At 48.9% G+C, this 18502-nt stretch overlaps 1 protein-coding gene across 1 annotated transcript in view; it reads left to right on the top strand.

Moving 5' to 3' along the window:
* Positions 1–3113: 3113 nt before the first annotated feature.
* RASSF3 (Ras association domain family member 3) overlaps positions 3114–18502 on the top strand; it is a 76984-nt gene continuing 61595 nt past the window's right edge. The window contains exon 1 of the mRNA XM_056130767.1: positions 3114–3405. Coding sequence (XP_055986742.1) covers positions 3295–3405 — 111 coding nt within the window. The 5' untranslated portion in view covers positions 3114–3294. The remainder of the gene's footprint in view (positions 3406–18502) is intronic.

The raw sequence follows: 18502 nt of genomic DNA, 5'->3' as shown, positions 1-18502 counted from the left end.
GAGTGCAGAGCCAGGAGTAACCCCTGTGCACTGCCGGGTGTGACCCAAAAAGCAAAAGAAAAAAAGAGGTGCTGGAGCGATAGCATAGCACGTAGGGCATTTGCCTTGCACGCAGCTGACCCAGGTTCGATTCCCAGCATCCCATATGGTCCCCTGAACACCCCCAGGAATGATTTCTGAGTGCATGAAGCAGGAGTAACTCCTGTGCATGGCTGGGTGTGACCTCCCCCCCAAAACAAAACAAACCCAAACCAAATCATTCAAAAATTTTAACTACACATTCTTCTTTGTTGTGTGTGTGTGGGGGGGAAGGGGTGGATTTTGAGCCGGCTACACTTGATGACGCTCAGGAGTGATGCCTTACTTCCTGCACTATTTCTTTTTTTTCCAGCATCAAACTCAGGACTTCACATGTGCAAGATTTGTTCTTAGTCACTGAGTACATCTCAAGTACTAGCCCCCCCAAATATATATATATATATTTGGGGGGTCACACCTGGCAGTGCTTCTGGCTTACTCTGTGTTCAGGGGTGTCACTATTTGTGTGCTAGGGGGACCTTGTGGTGCTGGGAACCGAACTCAGGGCTCTAAGCTATCTTCCAGGTACCGTTCTTGTTCTTGGCCACATCCAGTGGAGCGCAGGGCTTCCTCCTGGCTCTGTGCTGGGGCATCACTCCTCATGGGGCTCAGGGGACCCTAGAAGATGGCAGGGATCAAACCCATTCAGCCTTGGGAATGCAAGTGCCTTACCTGCTGTATTATTGCTCTGATCCCTAAAAAGTTAAATTGGAGTTTTTTTCCAAATAAAAGTGATTATTAGTGAAATAATGACAGAATCGAAACTAATGAAGAAAAACCTTTCATAAAAGAAGTTCATGGTGAAACATTATGGAACCAGAAATCCTGGTTTCTCATTATTCAGTAGTGTGTGGCTTGGGAAGAAGCTTTAAAGTTGCAGGATCCTCCAAATGGGCTGTAATTCCAAGGCTTCATTCAGAAGTCCTTGTGAATCACGGGGGTAATGCACAGCTTTGTAAGCCGAATGGTTTGTATGAGTAAACTCGAGGAAGGTATGCAGACTCGTCTGCCTTCTCTCTGGGTACAGAGCAGGGTGACTCACCATCCTGTCTCTCCTTCCCTATCATCTCTGGTCTTGCTCTCCTTTCCACAAGAGCGTGGCTTAGTAGCAGCAGCTCAGCAGAGGATCTGACAGGGTTTCTGTGGGCCTTTGGGTGGGCAGAAAGCAGGTCACAACAACACAGAGCAGATGGCTTGCAAAGGGTCAGCCTGGTTCCATCCTCAGGACTCTCACCACCTATATCTGCATTTCTCTCAGATCTCAGCTGCTCTACTTGTAAACTAAGCGCACAGTACCATAGGACTACCTGGTATAGATGGCTTGAAAATGCTAGGAGAGAATGCAAGAAAGTTTAGCTTTCTGTTTTGGGTTTGGGGGCACCCCCTGCGGTGCTAGGGATCACTCCTGGCAGGGCTGGAGGGGGGGACTCTATGCGGAGGTCAGCCTGGGTCAGCAGCGTGCAAGGCATTCGCTGTCCACTTATATCTCTCAGGCCCTAAGAAGGTTTAGTTGTTAGGGTGAAGTGTTCTTCCCTAGCACCTCTTTCCTCCTACGGAAGCCTCCTGAAACCTGCTTACCGTAGAAGTGACGCTGCCGAGTAGTTTCCCCACAGCCTTTTAGTGAGAATTTCAGTCAGGAAATTACTGTGATTTGAATCAATTCAGTAACATTATGGTGTAAATAATTAGCACCCACAGGTGGCTTGGAGAATGGTTTGCATTTTAAAAAGGATTGGCTGACTGGAAGGTTTTCAGAAAACATGGAACTTTTTATTTTTCTTTTTTGAAAAAAGAGGGTGTTCTCAGAACCCTCCCCCCCACATCCCCCCATCACTTAAGCCGTGCCTTGTAAATTTAAAGCAGACCGTGGAAGAGAAATGTTTTGGGGGAGGCACAGCCGGCGATGCTCAGGCCCTGCACTCAGGACTACTCCTGGCGGTGGTCTGGAGGTCCGGTGGGTGCAAGGAAAGCAAGTCCGACCCCCTGTACTAGGGCTTCGGTCCCCGTATTTTTTTAATTTTTAAAATGTTTTTTTTTTTTTAAATAAAAAGAAATTGTGGTTTCTTTTGTTTTGAGGCCACAGCGGTCTGCACTCAGGGATCACTCCTGGCGGGCGGGGCTCGGGGAACTCAAATTACTAAACTCGTTCAGCTCCCTTTGCAACAGTGACCTTTCGGACCCTAACGACCTTGGCCGGCCTCGTCTGGGGATGAACCTGGCTGCAGCGGAGCGGGCAGGAAAGGCTCAAAGCGCCAATGGAATGCCAGAAAGGAAGTTTTCATTCGAATCAACTCGACCCAACGGCCAGCCAACCCGGTCCTCTAAGCTAGCTCCCCTCCTCCCGGGGGCCAGACTCCGAGATGCTGGGCGGGGCCAGGCCGCCCGCGGGCCGGGGGTGTCCAGGGCCGCTAGGGAACAGATTTCCTTGGTCGGCTGCAGTCTTCCCCCACCCCCTCAAAAAAACCCAAACGCGTGCAGGGCAGGGGTGGGGTTGGGCAGACGGGTCACCGAGCGCTGGGCCGTTTCTGGGAGGCTGGAGAAGTGAACCCGACTTCAGCGCCCCCAGACACACGCATCGAAAGGACTTTCTGGGGTTCCACTACCGCGACCGGGGCGAGAGCGGCCGGTCTGGAGAAGGGACTGGCCGTGGGGTGCCCCCACCTGCGGCCGTACTGGGAGTGCCCGGACGCCAGGGGCCGAGGGGGCGTGCTCGAGTCCCGGTGGGCGTGGCCCTAGTGCGTGCTCAAGTCCCGGTGGGCGTGGCTCCAGGGCGTGCCCGAGTCCCGGTGGGCGTGGCTCCAGGGAGCGCCCGCGCCTTAGTGGGCGTGTCTGCGGGTTGAGAGGCGGGGCGTGTTCAAGTCCTGGTGGGTGTGTCTGCGGGGGGCGGGGCGTGTCCTCGGGTTGCGGGGCGTGCCCGAGTCTCGGTAGGCGTGTCTGCGGGCGGCGGGGCGGGGCGTGCCCGAGGCCCGGTGGGCGTGTCTGCGGGCGGCGGGGCGGGGCCGCCGGACGCCCGGGCGCGCGGGCCCAGCCTGGAGCGGCGGGCCGGGTCGCCGGGCGGCGGGGAGGGGCCGGGACGGCCGGCTTGAGCGGCGGCCGCAGCTGCAGCAGGACGGCGCGCCGGCGGTTCGGGGCCGCGCGCCGGGAAGCTCGCGGGGCGGGCGCACGCGGCACCCCCTGCCTGGCCGGGGAGGCGGCCCGCGCGACGGGACCAGCAGCATGAGCAGCGGCTACAGCAGCCTGGAGGAGGACGCCGAGGACTTCTTCTTCACGGCCAGGACCTCCTTCTTCCGGAGGGCGCCCCAGGGCAAGCCCCGCGCCGGCCAGCCAGTGAGTGCGCGCGGGGCGCTCCCCGCACCCCTCCACGTGTCTCCGCGGGCGGCCGGGAATGCGGGGCTGGGTGGTGCCGTGTGCGGGGGACACCGGCCAGCGCCGTCGGACCTTTCTGGAGCCGGGTGCGGGGCGTGGAACTAGGGCCGACGGGCGTGGGGGCGCGCCGGGCGCAGGGAGGCGCAGGAAGGGCGGGGAAGGGAGGCCGGCTGCTGCCGTCGCGCCAGATGGCCTCTGCGGCTCGGCCTCGGGCGGTAGTCGGGTGGCTGCAGGGGGTGGGGGGCGCCCGGAGCCGCCCCCGGCTCTCGCCCTGCACCGGGGGCCGGGGCGCCCCGGGCTTCCGCAGCCGGCGCCGCCGTCGGGTGTTTGCGGTGTGCCCTGTTGAGCTGCGGGGCCCGAGTCCCCGGGGCGCCGTGTACTTTGGGCCCGGGCAGCGCGGGATGACCCAGCTCCCCGTTTTCGCGCCCCAGACCCGACCCCGGGTGCGGGTGCGGGTGCGGGTGCGGGAGGCGCCGCGTCTGGGCTGCGGGCGCCCGCGTTGCAAAGTCAAGTTGCTCCGCGCCGCCGCCGCTGCGGGCGTTTTGCAGAGCAAGTTCTGGGCTAGGGGACTGGGCGCGGGCGCCGGTCGAGCCCGACGCCGCTTGGTTTTTCTTCCTTTTTTGGAGGAAGCACGCCGTGGGAAGCTGAACTTGGGGGCAAAAGATGGGAAGGGAACCGGGCTCCGGTCTTGCCGACCGTGAGCGTTTTTTTTTTTTTTTTTTTGCGCGGGGGAGGGAGGCTTGTTCGCCGCGTGGGACTCGGACTGGCACTTGGGGACCCTGGCGCGGGGCGCCACCCTGCAGGCCCTGCCCTGCGCGCCGCGTGCCCAGCAGATTAGAGGAGCCTGTCATGGAACAAATTTGTGGCTCCTCTAAAAAACAAGAGGCGCGCGCCGGAATCTCGCTCCGAGGCTTCATCCTGGGACTGGAAGCCAGGAAAATCGTTCAGGCCGGATGATGAGTTACCGGGAGGGGCGAGGACGGCGTCATGGGTCAGGATTTCCTTGCCAGACCTTTTTAAGTTTATTTGACCGTTTTCTAAGGTCAGATTTCTCTCCAGGCTCGGGAAGGGCTATCCCGTCTCTAGCTTCCATCCCCCGAGAAGCGGGAGGGGACGCGAGAGCGCCGGAGGGAGGTCTAAGTAAGCCCCTAAGTAACCCCGGGGGAAGTGCCCGGGGAGCCCTCGCCCAGTCTTTGAGTCCCGTTTCCAGCGGTGGTTGCAGCCCAGTTTTACCAGTCATGAGCCGCTGCTGCAGCAGCAGCACTCCCCGGCCCACGGGTGGGTCTGGATTTCTGTACACGATTCTGAGATGGAGGTTTTTGCAGGCATTTTGGCTCATAGCGGATTTCTGGTGGGCAAGCTCCTTCCCTCCTGTGAGGACCCTAATAATCCCATCACTGGTGGCCCCAAGTCCACACCTCCAAGTACTCACACATCAAGGCCTCACCGAGTGATTGGGGATAGGAGGTGACGGGGAGCTGGAATTAAAATTAGTTATTAGGAAATGACCTTTTTGGGGGTTGGTGGTTGGGTTGATGCTCAGGGGCTGTTCCCTAATGAGGTGTGACCTCGGATTGTGTATGGGTCATGTGCTACCCTCGATTGAACCAGGCTTGGGAGCTGGAGTGATAGTACAGCGGGTAAGGTGCTTGTCTCGCACATGGCCATCCCAGGTTTAATCCCCAGCATCCCTTATAGCCCCCCTGAGCACCGACAGGAGTAATCTCTGAACTCCAAAGCCAGGAGTAACCCCTGAGTATTGACGAGAGTGACTAAAAGCAAAAACAAAATATTGAACCAGAATTGGCTGCTCACGACGCAAGTCTCCTCTTTTATCTCTTGGCCGCCCCAAATCTTCTTTTTCAGTACAGGGGGTTGTTGTGGGTTTTTTTGTTGTTGCCGTTGTTTAATTTTTGGTTTTCACTAGGACCTCATCCACAAAGCCATGCACTAGACTATGTCCCTCCTCACTTTCTGATTTTTATAGACGCTTCATTATACAGGGATGATGAGCTCAGTGGCTAATGCTAATGGAGCCGGTTAATCCCACACTCTGATCACAAGATTGGTTTTCAGGTAACCAGCCCCTATCCTGAGGGGCTTCAAGAAACCACCTCCTTAATAAAGAAAATTGTTACTTGATTGATCAATCAGAAAATTCCAAACTGGGAGTCTAGAAGGGGACCAAGGCATATTTATTGTAAATCACCATATCACAGTTTTGAAGTTTAGAAATTACACTCCCCTCCAACTCACCCTTAGCCTCCTCTCCAACTGCCCCGCCTCCCACACTCACACATTTCCTTCTGCTCTCACTTTGCTTTCTCTGCTTTCTCCCCCTCCACTTAATGCAGCTCTTCCATTCTTTTTATTGTTTCTGCTTTTGGGGCCATACCCGACCACGATGTTCAGGGGTTACTCCTGACTCTGCGTTCAGGGGTTACTCCTGGTGGTGCTTGGGGGACCTTGTGGGGTGCCAGGGATAAAGTCTGGGTGGTCTCATGCAAGGCAAGTGCCCTTAACCTGCTGTGCTCTCCTCGCAAATAGCTGTTCCCATTCTTAACGTTTTGACTAGTTTGTCAGGCAGAGTTGCTGGTGCTGTTTGAAGTCTGTTCCAGAGGTGATAGAATCTTGAGAATTCTAACCGGTTCTTGGATTCTGTAGGTGTGAGATACTCCTTTACAAGGGTTCACGTTCAGGCTGGAATTGTATGGGAATGCACTAATCTTTAAAAAAAAAGTAAACGGCATCAATGTTTTTCTGGAGTTAAGTACATCCAGTGTTACTTTGTAGTACTCACTTTATGTATTATTTTTCTGGTGCATATACTATATTGTTACTGTGTCTGGCATATCAAATACTCTCGGTAGCTTGCCGGGCTCTCCGAGAGGGGCGGAGGAATCGAACTCGGGTCGGCCATGTTGGCCGCTTGTAAGGCGAACGCCCTACCCGCTGTGCTATCGCTCCAGCTCTTAGTTATTGTATTTGGTGCCACAACTGGCACTGCTCAGGGGCCCATATGGGCTGCTGGGGATCAAACCCGGGTCAAGGCAAGTGCCCTATCTGCTGTACTGTCGCTTTGGCCCCTCATTTATATTTTGAGGGATTTGGGGCCACACTCAGCAATGCTTAGGTGTTACTCCTGGCTCTGAATTTAGGAATTACTAATGCTGGCAGTATTGGGTGGACCATATGAAATGCTGATGATTGAACCCTGTCGCTGCCTGTATGGCAAACACCCTACATGCTCTGCCCACCCTGGCCCCTCTCTCGTGTTATCGAGCATCAAGGTTTACTCTTAACTTCATTACTCATTACGAAGTGTTTCGAAATACTGTAAAAGTCAGAACACTAAGACCTGGCTTATTTGCTTTTCTCTTTTGATTCTGAGCTTGTAACCTGGGGCCTCAGTCTTCTAAGGTATCTGCTCTCTGAACCCCGCCCATGGCCTGAGGCCTGGCTCTTCACTGGAAGATACTACTATGTGATTTGAAGCTTTGTTGTTCTGTCTCTCAGGCCTGCAGCGTGCTGAATTATGACTGACTTGTCTTTAGTTTTTGAAGGGATGACGCCCAGTGGTGCTTGGGGCCTACTTCCTCCTGAGTGAGCTCATGCTCTGGGGGTTCCTCCGTTCCCAGCAGTGTGGGGATCAAACCTGGGCCTCCAGCAATCATGGACTCCGTCCTCTGAGCTCTGTCCTGACCTTACTGGACATTTGGTTTATTTAAAGAAGCAACAGAGTGAGTCTGTTGAATTCCTTGCATGATTTGTGAATTGAGGAAGTGAAATGAACAATAAATTAAAACCCAAGTTTAGATAAGTCATGTCATTTTATTATGCTGGTTATTATAAGAGTAAGATAAGCACTTCCATGGTCAGAACAATAGTATAGTGGTGAGGGTGCTTTCTTTGCTCACAGCTGACCAGGGTTCAATCATGGGCACCCCACATGGTCCCTCGAGCATTACCCAGAGTGTTTCCTCAGAGTAGAACCTGGAGTAAGTAAGCTCTGAGCACATCTGGGTTTGGCCCCAAAAAAACAAGAAAGAAAATTCTTAGGGGCTGGATTAATAGTGTAGCTGGTAGGGTACTCGCCTTGCATGCGGTTGACCCATCCTTGGCATCCTATATGGTCCCCCAAGCACCACCAGGAGTGATACCTGAGTACAGAGCCAGGAATAACTACTGAGCATCCCTGAGTGTGGCCTAAAAACTGGAAGAAAAAAAGAAAAGAAAATGCTTAAAAAACCTTTAACAGGGATGAACTGTCACGGTCTACCCATTGTTCATCGATTTGCTCGAGTGGGCCCAGTAACATCTCCATCGTGAGACTTGTTGTTACTGTGTTTGGCATATTGAATACATCACGGGGAGCTTGCCAGGTTTTGGATCACACCCAGCGTTGCTCAGGGATTACTCCGACTCTGCACTCAGGAATTACTCCTGGTGGTTCTTGGGGTACCATATGGGATGCTGGGATTGAACTTGGGTTGCCTGTGTGCCCTCCCCGCTGTACTATCGCTCTGGTCTCATAGGGTATTTTGTTTGTTTGTTTTTGAGGGGGCACACCCAACAGTGCTCAGGGGCTATCATTGACTCTGTGCTCAGGGGTCACTCTGGTGGTGCTGGTGGGTCTCTGTGGTGCCCGAAGCCGACTGGGGTTCCCCAGTGTAATGTCAGCGGCTTAACACCCCGTGCTCTCTCTCCTGTCCTGAAGACATTCATAACTTTTTAAGGCAGTTTGAATGTCAGGTTTATTGCTGTGTGTCCAGGTTGTCGGTCAGTTCGTACCATATTAAATATTAGTTGAATGAATGAATGTTTTTCTGGTTTGATAATAATTGGCTCTTAAGGGATTTTCAGTGTACCATGCCGTGCCCCGCCCCCACTCTGCCTTTTATTGCAGCACCAGGGATTGAACCTAGGCTTCATGCATGCATGACATGCACTTTACTGTTGAGTCACATCACTGCCCCTGAGGTTACCCCATCTAAGATTCTCTAAAAAAAAATCTTTTGAACGTTAGCTAACGTTCAGAAGGAAAGGTACGGCCTTGTCAAATGAATGGCCAAAGAACCCATACCTAGAGAAAAGGCTGAAACCCATTTCCCTGCTCAGTTCCCATTCTTTGTTGCTTCTCAAGCTGTAGCTGTAATTCACTCAATGTTTTGTTGTTGCTGTTGTGTGTGTGTGATTTTTTTTATTTTGCTTTTTGGCTTTCTGGGTCATACCTAGCGATGCTCAGGGGTTACTCCTGGCTCTTTTTCTCAGGAATGACTCCTGGCAGAGCACAGAGGACCATATGGGATGCCGGGGATCAAACCCAGGTGGGCTGCCTGCCAAGCAAACGCTCTACCACTGTATTATTGCTCTGGCCCTTGTTTTTTGTTTTTGGGCCACCCTCAGGGCTTACTCCAGGTTCTCTGCTAAGGTTCACTTCTGGCAGGGCTCAGGGAACCGTATTGGAAGCTGGGGATCGAACCCAGGTTGGCTGGGTACAAGGCAGGTACCTCACCCACTCTACTATTGCTCTGTTCCCCCATTTCACTTAAATATTTGGTGTTTTTTTGTGGCCCTAGGTGGCTGTGCCTTTTGGCTTGGTGTTGGGGACACTCCTGGCCGTGGCCAGGGGATGTGCTGGGGCTCAAAGGCACACCCCCTGCATGGGAGGCAGGCGCTCCAGCCCTTTGGACTAGCTCCTAAAAGTGCTCTATCCCTGGGCCAGGTGCCTAAAAATAATTTAGAACTATGAGATTTTCTCATTGCCAGTGTGAACGTTCAGTGAGTCAGACTATTTTATTTTTAAATTCCTTCGCACAGTTTTAGCTGCCATGCTCGCAGGAGTCTGGCGTCAGTTTGTGGTGCTTTGCACTCTGCCAGGCTGCTGAGTGAGGTTTTTGGACTCCTTCACCCTTTGGAGTGGTGGTGCTGGCACACTTTAGTTGCAGCGTCGCGGGCGTTCACCTGGCTGGGGTTTGGCAGAAGATCGAAACTATCTTAGGACAGAGGCATTGTGGACAGGCCATGCTGTGCAGAATGGCACTTGTGTATATGGTGGCTCTGGATTTGGACTCACCGCTGTATGGGGAGAGCCCGGCAAGCTACTGAGTATCCTGCCCGCACGGCAAAGCCTGGCAAGCTACCTGTGACGTATTCAATATGCCAAACACAGTAACCACAAGTCTCACGATGGAGACGTTACTGGGCCCGCTCGAGCAAATTGATGAACAACGGGAGGACAGTGTTACAGTGCTGTATGCTAGCGAGACTTGCTTTCTCGGGACGCTAAGTTAGGCATGCCTTTAAAGTTTGGCCCCAGATGCTGCGTATATCTTCAGTACCATGTTTGTGACTCACCCATATGGATTCACTGTGCTGTGTCAGACTCCGCCAGACCTGTGAATGGTTCTAGAATTTATACCTAACCTCTTCTGATTTCCAAACCAAATTAAGCCACCTGTAAGTGCAATCGATTCAGACTTCCAAGAGTAGAAGGAACCTAAAAATCTGTTAGAGCAGGTCTTAGTCCGTAGCTTCGGTGACTGTTTTCTCTTCCTGACGCTTTGGTAGCAAATGGGAAGGAATAAGGAAATAAGTGTTTTGGGGGTGGGCAAAGTTGGTTTTGGATTTTGGACCCCACTTGTTGGTGCAGGGGATTGAACCTGAGGCTCCTGCATGCAGACTGTCGAGTTCTCTCTCAGCCCCCAGATACTGTTTTGCTTTAGAAGTGTAATATCCAAGAGCTGCAGTAACAATACAGCAGCAGGAGCTTGCCTTGCACAAAACCAGCCCACGTTCTCCATGCCGCACATGGGGAACCGAGAGAGCTTGGTCCCCCAAGCTCTCGAGAAGTGATCCCTGAGCACAACCGGTTGTGGCCTTCAAACCAACCTCCCTGCCCCCACCCCACCAGAAAGTAGAATAGTCAAGAAATATGAAAAAACTTAAAATTGTCTTCTGAACCACACATCCTATTAAAAAAGGTGATGCAGAGGAGTTGTTTAATAAAGCCAACTTGTAAGATTCCACACCAGTGTCATGTTTACCCTATCTCTCTTTTTTCCTTATAATTTAAGTATTTTTGTGGGCTGTTTGGTGTGTCTTACTGCTCAAAGTCGTCAGTAATGATCTGTGTTTTATTCTGTGTTTTTCTGAGAAATTTTGACGGTCAAGCAGGGGAAGAGAATAAATGTTTACAACATCAAAGTTACTGTGGTTATACTAACTTTTAATCCCGACAGTATTGAACATAAACGTTCCTATCAGCCCTGCTGCCTGGGTCATGGTAATTTGCACTTCATATCTCTGATAAATTGTCTTACACCATATTAATCTGTTGGAATGTTGTGTTTGGATGAGCGGCGCTCACAAGCTTAGTGTCTTTAACTGGATTTCAAAAGAAAATCAGCCATCAACCTTGGTTTTTTTTAAAAACATGTTTTCCGTGCCAGGGCACGGACCCAGGACTTCAAGCAGGGCGTGTGCTCTACCACCGAGGCACATTCCCCAGCCCTCAGCCGCCAGTCTTATCTGTCCTCCTGAGTGACCGGTACACTCTTCATACCCATCTCTTCTCTGGTTGTCTTGGAAGATTTGGAATATTTGGAAAGCAGTGACACAAAAAACATTTATGAAAAGAAAAGCTAAAAATATCCGATAATGTGATTATTCTTTTTAGACTTCCTTTGGCGGACAGTACATGTCACTGTAAACATTCATTTTCTGGGAGGGAAAAAAAAATGAGACTGGCCAAACGCTTTTGAGTATGAGCTGTACCATCAGTTCTCAGCCCTCCCTGCACATTGCCGGGTGCTCACCCCAGAATCCTGCAGTAGCTGTCTTTTGATAAAGACCCCCAGTTTCAGTGCTTTTCACTTCTGATGTGGCTCAAGGCCCCTTCGGTGGCTCTCCAGACCTCTCAAAGAGGAATGGGGAAAAGACAGAATACTGTAAGCCCATCAGTTCTTGGAAATTGTGACTTCATGTGAATAACAGAAGCTGATCCTTGAATGTCATTTTAGCATGGGCGGGGGATTTCTTTGTCTTCAGCCAGGTTATGGTGAAATTGAATTGCGCGAAACTTTGTGGAAAATGGGCCTGGAGAAATAGTACAGCAGGTAGGGCGCCTGCCTGGCATGTGGCCAACCATCCCCGGTACCCCATAGGGTCCCCTGAGCAATCCCTAAGCAGAGCCAGGAGTAGTAAGCATGGCAGGGGTTGTCCCCCCAAACCAAAAACCAAACCAAACAGAAATCAGCCACTAGCAAAAAAAAAAAAAAAACAAAAAAAAAACCAACCAACTTTGTGGAAACCAAGTTGAACACAAAAGAGGACTTTCTGTCTGATCTGCATAGCTAGAGCAGGCGCTCTTCAGGGACCTAGTGTGGGGACTTGGCCTATTTGCATTCTTTGAGGAGCTGGTGTTCTCTGCCTGGGGCCAGGGAGGCGTCTCCTCTGTCCCACGCTCTCCTAGCTGGAGGGGGCCTGACAACCGTTGTTAAATATGCATTGACTCGTGGGAGGCTATCACTTTGATAAGCAAATATTACCTATGTTACGAGGCCCAGCACGCTGATGCAACAACTTTTAGAAAAAAAAAAAGTTTTTTTTTTTCTGTTTGTTTTTGAACCACACCTGGCTGGCCTGCACTCCAGCCTTTACCCAGGCACTCTCTGGCCTGGATGTAACAGCTTTAGACTGAAGCATGCCTCTTCTCAGTTCCTTTCAGGATCCAAGGAACTTGTCACTAACCAGAAATTATTTTTTCTGGTTTCCCTTCATTTGTTAACTTTCTGTCACCTCAGAAAAGTCTTCCTGAACTGCCACTTCTAAGATGGGATCCCCTTGTCTCTTAGAATTGTCTGTATTTTTTGCTGCATAACAGAAGTAATTTCTGTATTTTCTTTTTTTTTTTAAATTATTTTTTTGTGCCACACCTGCTCAGGTTTATTAGTGACTCTGTGCACTGGGGTCACTCTTGGGGTCGCTTAGTCTGATTGTGGTGCCAGGGATACACCCAGATCAGTTGCATGCAAGACGAGTGCCTTATCTGCTCTGCTGTATCTCTGGCCCTGTTCTGTTTTAATTTTTAAATTAAAGTTTTTTGTTTTCATTTTTTTGTCGCACCTGACTGCACGCTCAGAGGTCACTCCTGGCTGACTCAGGGAGACTCCGTCCATGGAGTGCCAGGGAATCAAACCTGGTCAGCCATGTGCAAGGCAAGTGCCCTACCTGCTGAACTATCGCTCCATCCTCTTAACGCTGGCTAGATACTGTTATAAGTCCACATGCAATTTTCTTCCCCTCCTAGAAAAACCATAAAACTCCACAGAGTCATTTAAAAGTGACCAGGAAGGCCGGAAACAAAGTATAGCAGGTAGGGTGCTTGCCTTGCATGCAGCTCACCTGGGTTTGATCTCTGGTACCACATAGGGTGAGGCAGGAGCTATAGCACAGTGGGTAAGGCATTTGCCTTGCACACAGCCGACCCGGGTTTGATTCCTCTGCCCCTCTCGGAGATCCTGGCAAACTACTGAGAGTATTTCGTCGCACGGCAGAGCCTGGCAAGCTCCCCGTGACGTATTTGATATGCCAAAAACAGTAACAAGTCTCACAATTTGTTGTGAGACGTTACTGGTGCCCACTCCAGCAAATCGATGAAATCACGGGAGGACAAAGTGCTACCACGGTCTGCGTGGTTCCCTGAGCACCACTGAAACTAAGCCCTGAACATGACTGGGTGTGGCCCCAAAATTAAAACTGAAAATTTCCAATTATGTGGTTCAGTGGTAAAGAGCATTTCTGGCAGATATGAAGGCCATAAGTTTGATCCCTGGCGCCAAAAATGAAAAAAAAAAATTTAGAAAGGGACCATCTTGGCTGTGTCTACTATTACTATTACTATTACTAGTCTGGTATAATTCACTTGATGCATTTTATATATATATAATATATAATTTCCCCGTATTTTAGGAAGTTCATTATTCATTTATTTATATATTCACTCAAGAATTTATTTCAACTCTTTTGTAAACACGTCAGGTTTTCTTGGTTCTGGGACAATGAACAGAACAACCTTCCTAGTCTCGTTTAATATATTTGAAGAGTGTATCAAGGGGCTGGGAGAGATCATGCAGTCACTAAGGAAGGTGCTTGCCTTGCAGGTGGCCACCTGGGTTTGATTCCCAGCACCACATATGACCCCCAAGCACTGCCAAGTGTGATCCTTAAGAGCCAGGAATGAGCCCCCAAGCATCACTTGATATGCCACCCATGCCCAAAATACCCTTGGGGGAAAAATACCTCAAAACAGTTGTATCAAATAGACCATTTAATTTTCCTTGAGGAGTTTGCAAGGAAACTTTTAGGTGCTTAATAGTGTTTTTTTTCCCCCAAGAAACACACCTATTGCATAAAGTATAGTAGCACTGTCTCACTGTCCTCCTATTGTTCATCGATTTGCTCGTTGTTACTGTTTTGACATATCGAATACTCCACGGGGAGCTTGCCAGGCTCTGCCATGCGGGCAGGATACTCTCGGTAGCTTACCGGGCTCTCCGAGAGGGACAGAGGAATCGAACCGGGTCTGCCGTGTGCAAGGCAAATGCCCTACCCACTGTGCTATCGCTCCAGGCCCGCCTAATCAGTTTTTATTTACCTTGTTTGGGGGGTGCTGGAGATAGACCCTGGGACCCACAGCATGCCCGGCATGTGCGCCCACCCGTTGAGTTATCTCCCTGTCCTTAATTTTTTTTCTTTAATGAAGAGGGCCAGAGATGTGATAGGAAGGCTATCAGACTGCATAAAAGACGATTACAGTGTGAAACTCATGTCAAAATGTTGATTTCTAAAACAGAAGTGACCGTTCCAGAACTATTCCATATGATGATTGCCAACCACATGTTGTAACTGAGCCTTTATGCATTATGTCTAGCCTGAGTGTTGAGAGGTGTTCAGGGCTACCCCTGGTGATGCTCAGGTCTTACTCCTGACTCTGTCTTCGGGGATCGCTCCTAATGGTGCTTGGGGGGCGGAGGGCGGGGGGAGGGGGTCCATAGACATGCCAGGGCTCAAACTGGCACCCGTTCTGCCAAGGCAAGCACTTAAAGCCTTGTACTATCTCTCTGGCTCCTTGAGATGTGTTTGAAGTCCCAAATGCACACTGGACTTCAAAACAAAGGAAAGAAAATGTAAGTGTATCATAATATTTTGGTTATTTTGAGTTAACTTTTGCGTGATTTTTGTTGTCGTTTTGTTTTGATTTTGGGGCTACGCCTGGTGATGCTCAGGAATTACTCGTGGAACGATACTCAGGAATCAATCCTGGCAGTGGTGGGGGCTGACCATATGAGATGCTGAGGATTGAACCCGGGTTGACCATGTGCAAGGCAGGCCCCCATCCGCTGTACTATCTCTCTGGCTCCTGCCTGCTTATTTTTAATATGATTGTTGGGAAAATGAAAATGACATTTCTATTGATAATGGTGTTTGTCAAAGGAAAACTCTTGGCTTCGTTTTTTGTTTTTTTCCTTTTTTTTTTTGACTTTTGGGGTCACATTTGGCTATGCTCAGGGGTTACTCCTGGCTCAAATTACCCCTAGTCGTGTTCAGGGGACCATATGGAATTCCTGGTCAGCCCGCGTGCATAGCAGATGCCCTACCTGCTGGACTATCGCTCTGACCCTTCTTGGCTCTTTGGCTGGGGTTTTGCTATTTTCTAGATGCGTGCAGGACAGAAGGGTGGAATGCCAGACTGACTATGGGAAGAGTTCTCTGTGTGAAGGGGAACTTACCCCGTACCATTGGGAAGTTTCTTTTCAGCCTCTCAAGGGTCATGCATACCCGGATTTGGGAGTTGTGAAACTTCCATATGGGGAAACTTCCCTTTTTTTCACATATGAACTGATAGGAAGAAAATGTCCTAATGACATTTTACTGCAGATCTGCCTTTAGTTAACCAAGAATAGGGCTCATCATTTAATTGAGTATTAAAAGGGCAAGAGTAATGTGCATTTTATGGACTGTAATTGCTAACTGCTGTGACATGATTCAGTCAGCTAAGAATAATTTACTAATTATATATTGCGGCACTCAGTTCTTCTTCCAGATGTTAAACAAAGTAAGATAATTAGAGGAAGAAAATGGATGGATTTGAGAATTGGAGACCAAAAGAATAGATTTAGAAGATCTTGGATTTAAGATATTTAGAGTGTAATCAGCAAAGTGTTTTCATGATATTAATGCAGGTCTGGCAGAAAGAGAGTGCATGTTTAAATGTAGTTTAAGGCACTAGGCTGGTTCTAGTGATTTAGTGATCACTACCTACTCTTATGGTTTAGTCTCTCTGTGGGTTATCTTCTCCACCTGTTAAGAACAAGGTCTTAGTTGAAATGTTTGTTAATTCCATTGGAAGAATTTTTAATTTTGGATTTTATGGGTAGCTGGAGCAGTACGTTCTTAACACTTTTAGTTTGATTTTTGGACCACACCTGGTGATGCTCAGGGTTTACTCCTGACTCTGTGCTCAGGGATCACTCCTGGCAGGTTTGGGGAACCATCTCAGGTATCAGGGATTGAATTTGGGTGGGCCATGTACAAGATAAACATTCTACCCACTGGATCTTTCTGGGTTCCTGTTCTTAACATTTAAAAAAAAATAACTCAAGTGCTGTAAACATATCACCAAGGGGCCTGAGATTTGGCTTAAAGGCAGAGCACAAGACTTGAATGTATGAGCCCCTTAAGTAGGAACCCTGCACACCTCCATACCAAATTATATCACAAAATTTGGGAATGGGGAGATTATAGTCCATTGTCATACTATCGTGATTTAAATGTCACAGTTGTTTTTTGCTTTACATATGTGTCATTTTGCTGAACCGACATTTAAAAAATTGTGGTAAAATAATACAAAATGTAGATTTTGCTATCTTAAAACTCTAAGTGTTAAGTTTAGTGTAGTGCAATCAGTCTCTGGAACTTTTTCATCTCGAAAAACTGAAATTCTACCCTAAACCCTTGGCCATTTCTCCTCTCTGTAGCTCCTGGGAAGCACCATGCGGCGTTCTGTTTCCTTGAGTTTGACTGTTTTTGATATCTCATTTATCAGTTGTCGGGCAACATTTGTCTTGCTGTGGCTGGCTTATTTCACTTATTTCGCTTGGGACCATGTCCTCAGGCTCGTCCTTACTGTAGAGTGTGTAGTTTTCTTCCTTTGGGTCTGAATAGTAGCAGCAGCAGCAGCAGCAGCAGTAGTAATCGTTGTAGTAGTAGTAGTAGTAATTGTGTGTGTGTGTGTGTGTGTGTGTGTGTGTGTGTGTCCTATTCCTCTTCCCTCCGTTTAGCAGCTAGCTGGGAATTACGCCACGGTTAACGTGGTGTGCAGATGTCTCTCAGAGACTCGGTTTTCCGTTATTTAGGATGCATACCCTGAAGGAGTTTGGCCAAATCATATGGCAATGTTGTTTTGAAATTTTTGAGGAATAGTATACTGACAAATATGAATCCTGCTAAGTTGCTTATTATGGGATGTTACTACATGACTTTAGCCATCGTTTTGATGTCTAAATTGTATATGTTGGACTAGGAATAATTTCCCCACGTTGGAAAGATTGAATTTATTTTTGAAAAGTACAAGCAAAAAAATTTTACTCAAAGACACTGTTCAGAGTCAGAGAAGAACACAGGGGAGTGATTTCAAAGAGGTATAGTATACTTTTGGGGGTTCCCTTTTTAAAAAAAATTGGAGGGACTATATAATGTAGGAGTGTTGCAATTTATTCAGCCATTGATTAGGCTGATTGAATTGGGCATGAACTCCACCTTCCTTTTTTCTTTACTTCCTTTTTTATAATTTTATTTATTGAATCACCATGAGAGCAGTTACAAAGCTTTTAGGTTTAAGTCTCGGTCATACAATGAAACACCCATCCCTTCACCAGTGCCCATTTTCTATCACCAAAACCTCTAGTATACCCTTCCCCTACCTGTGGGGCAGATGATTTCCACATTACTCTCTACTTTGATTACATTCAATATTTCGACACCAAACCCACCATTATTATTTGGGATTTTACCCCAACAACTAAGATCTGCTGAGAAGACAACAGTAGACAATTTGTTTTCTATTGCTGGTTATGAATAACATATGATGTCGCGTGGCCACAGTAGTGGCCGCGCGATTTTGGAATTCCGAAATTTTAACAATTAAATCTGGAGGGATTTCTGCCAAAACCTGCTGGATTCGGAGATTTGTTCCTGAGTCTCTTGGATCATGGCCGTTAAGCAGCTTGTTCAGGAGCCAGAGAGGTCATTTGTTCGTGGGCGGCAACTCAGGGTTAGGTTGGGGTGGGGAGGAAAGGGCCGGCTCCACCCCCATCCTGTGAGACCCACGTGTCTCATCACTGCAAGCCCCAACCTGACTGTCCAGTGGCCTCCTCTGGAGGATGGTGGCCACCGAGCCACCAAGGGGAAGCAGGCGGAGGGACATGGGGGTGACTATATAGAACATGGTAATGACTATGCACAGAACATTTCCATCGTGGATTAATTTTTCAAATGGTGTACAAAATGGAATTCTCCTAAGCATGAGGATGTGACCATTTTTATGGCTCTAATTTTAAAGTGCCAATTGCTATATTTTAAATTTGATTTATTGCATTCTTAGCTCCATTGAATGTAGTCATTACAATAGCGGAGAAAACTTCTTTAAGGCCCCTCATTGCTCTGTAGTTTAATTTATAATCCTTTAATTAAAGATGAATGTCAGGGCTAGAGTTGGGATTCATGTGGTAGAGCACGTGCCTTCCATGTATGAGGCTCTACGCCTGGTACCCTGCCCCCCCCCCCCCCACATACACACCATGGGTTGTGACACCCACAGTAGCAACTCCCTCCAAAAGACAATGAACAAATAAAGTTCATAATTGTCTGTACTGAGAGGTGGATCTTCCTCTAGGTATGAGCATCACCCGTGTGTGTGTGTGTGTGTGTGTGTGTGTGTGTATGAGCATGCACAAGAGAACTAGCTTTGAAATTTTGTGCACATTTCGCTGGATAG

Source organism: Sorex fumeus, unplaced genomic scaffold, assembly GCF_029834395.1.
Source record: "Sorex fumeus unplaced genomic scaffold, SorFum_2.1 ptg000081l, whole genome shotgun sequence".
Lineage (NCBI taxonomy): Eukaryota > Metazoa > Chordata > Mammalia > Eulipotyphla > Soricidae > Sorex > Sorex fumeus.
This window is presented reverse-complemented; position numbering and strand designations above follow the sequence as displayed.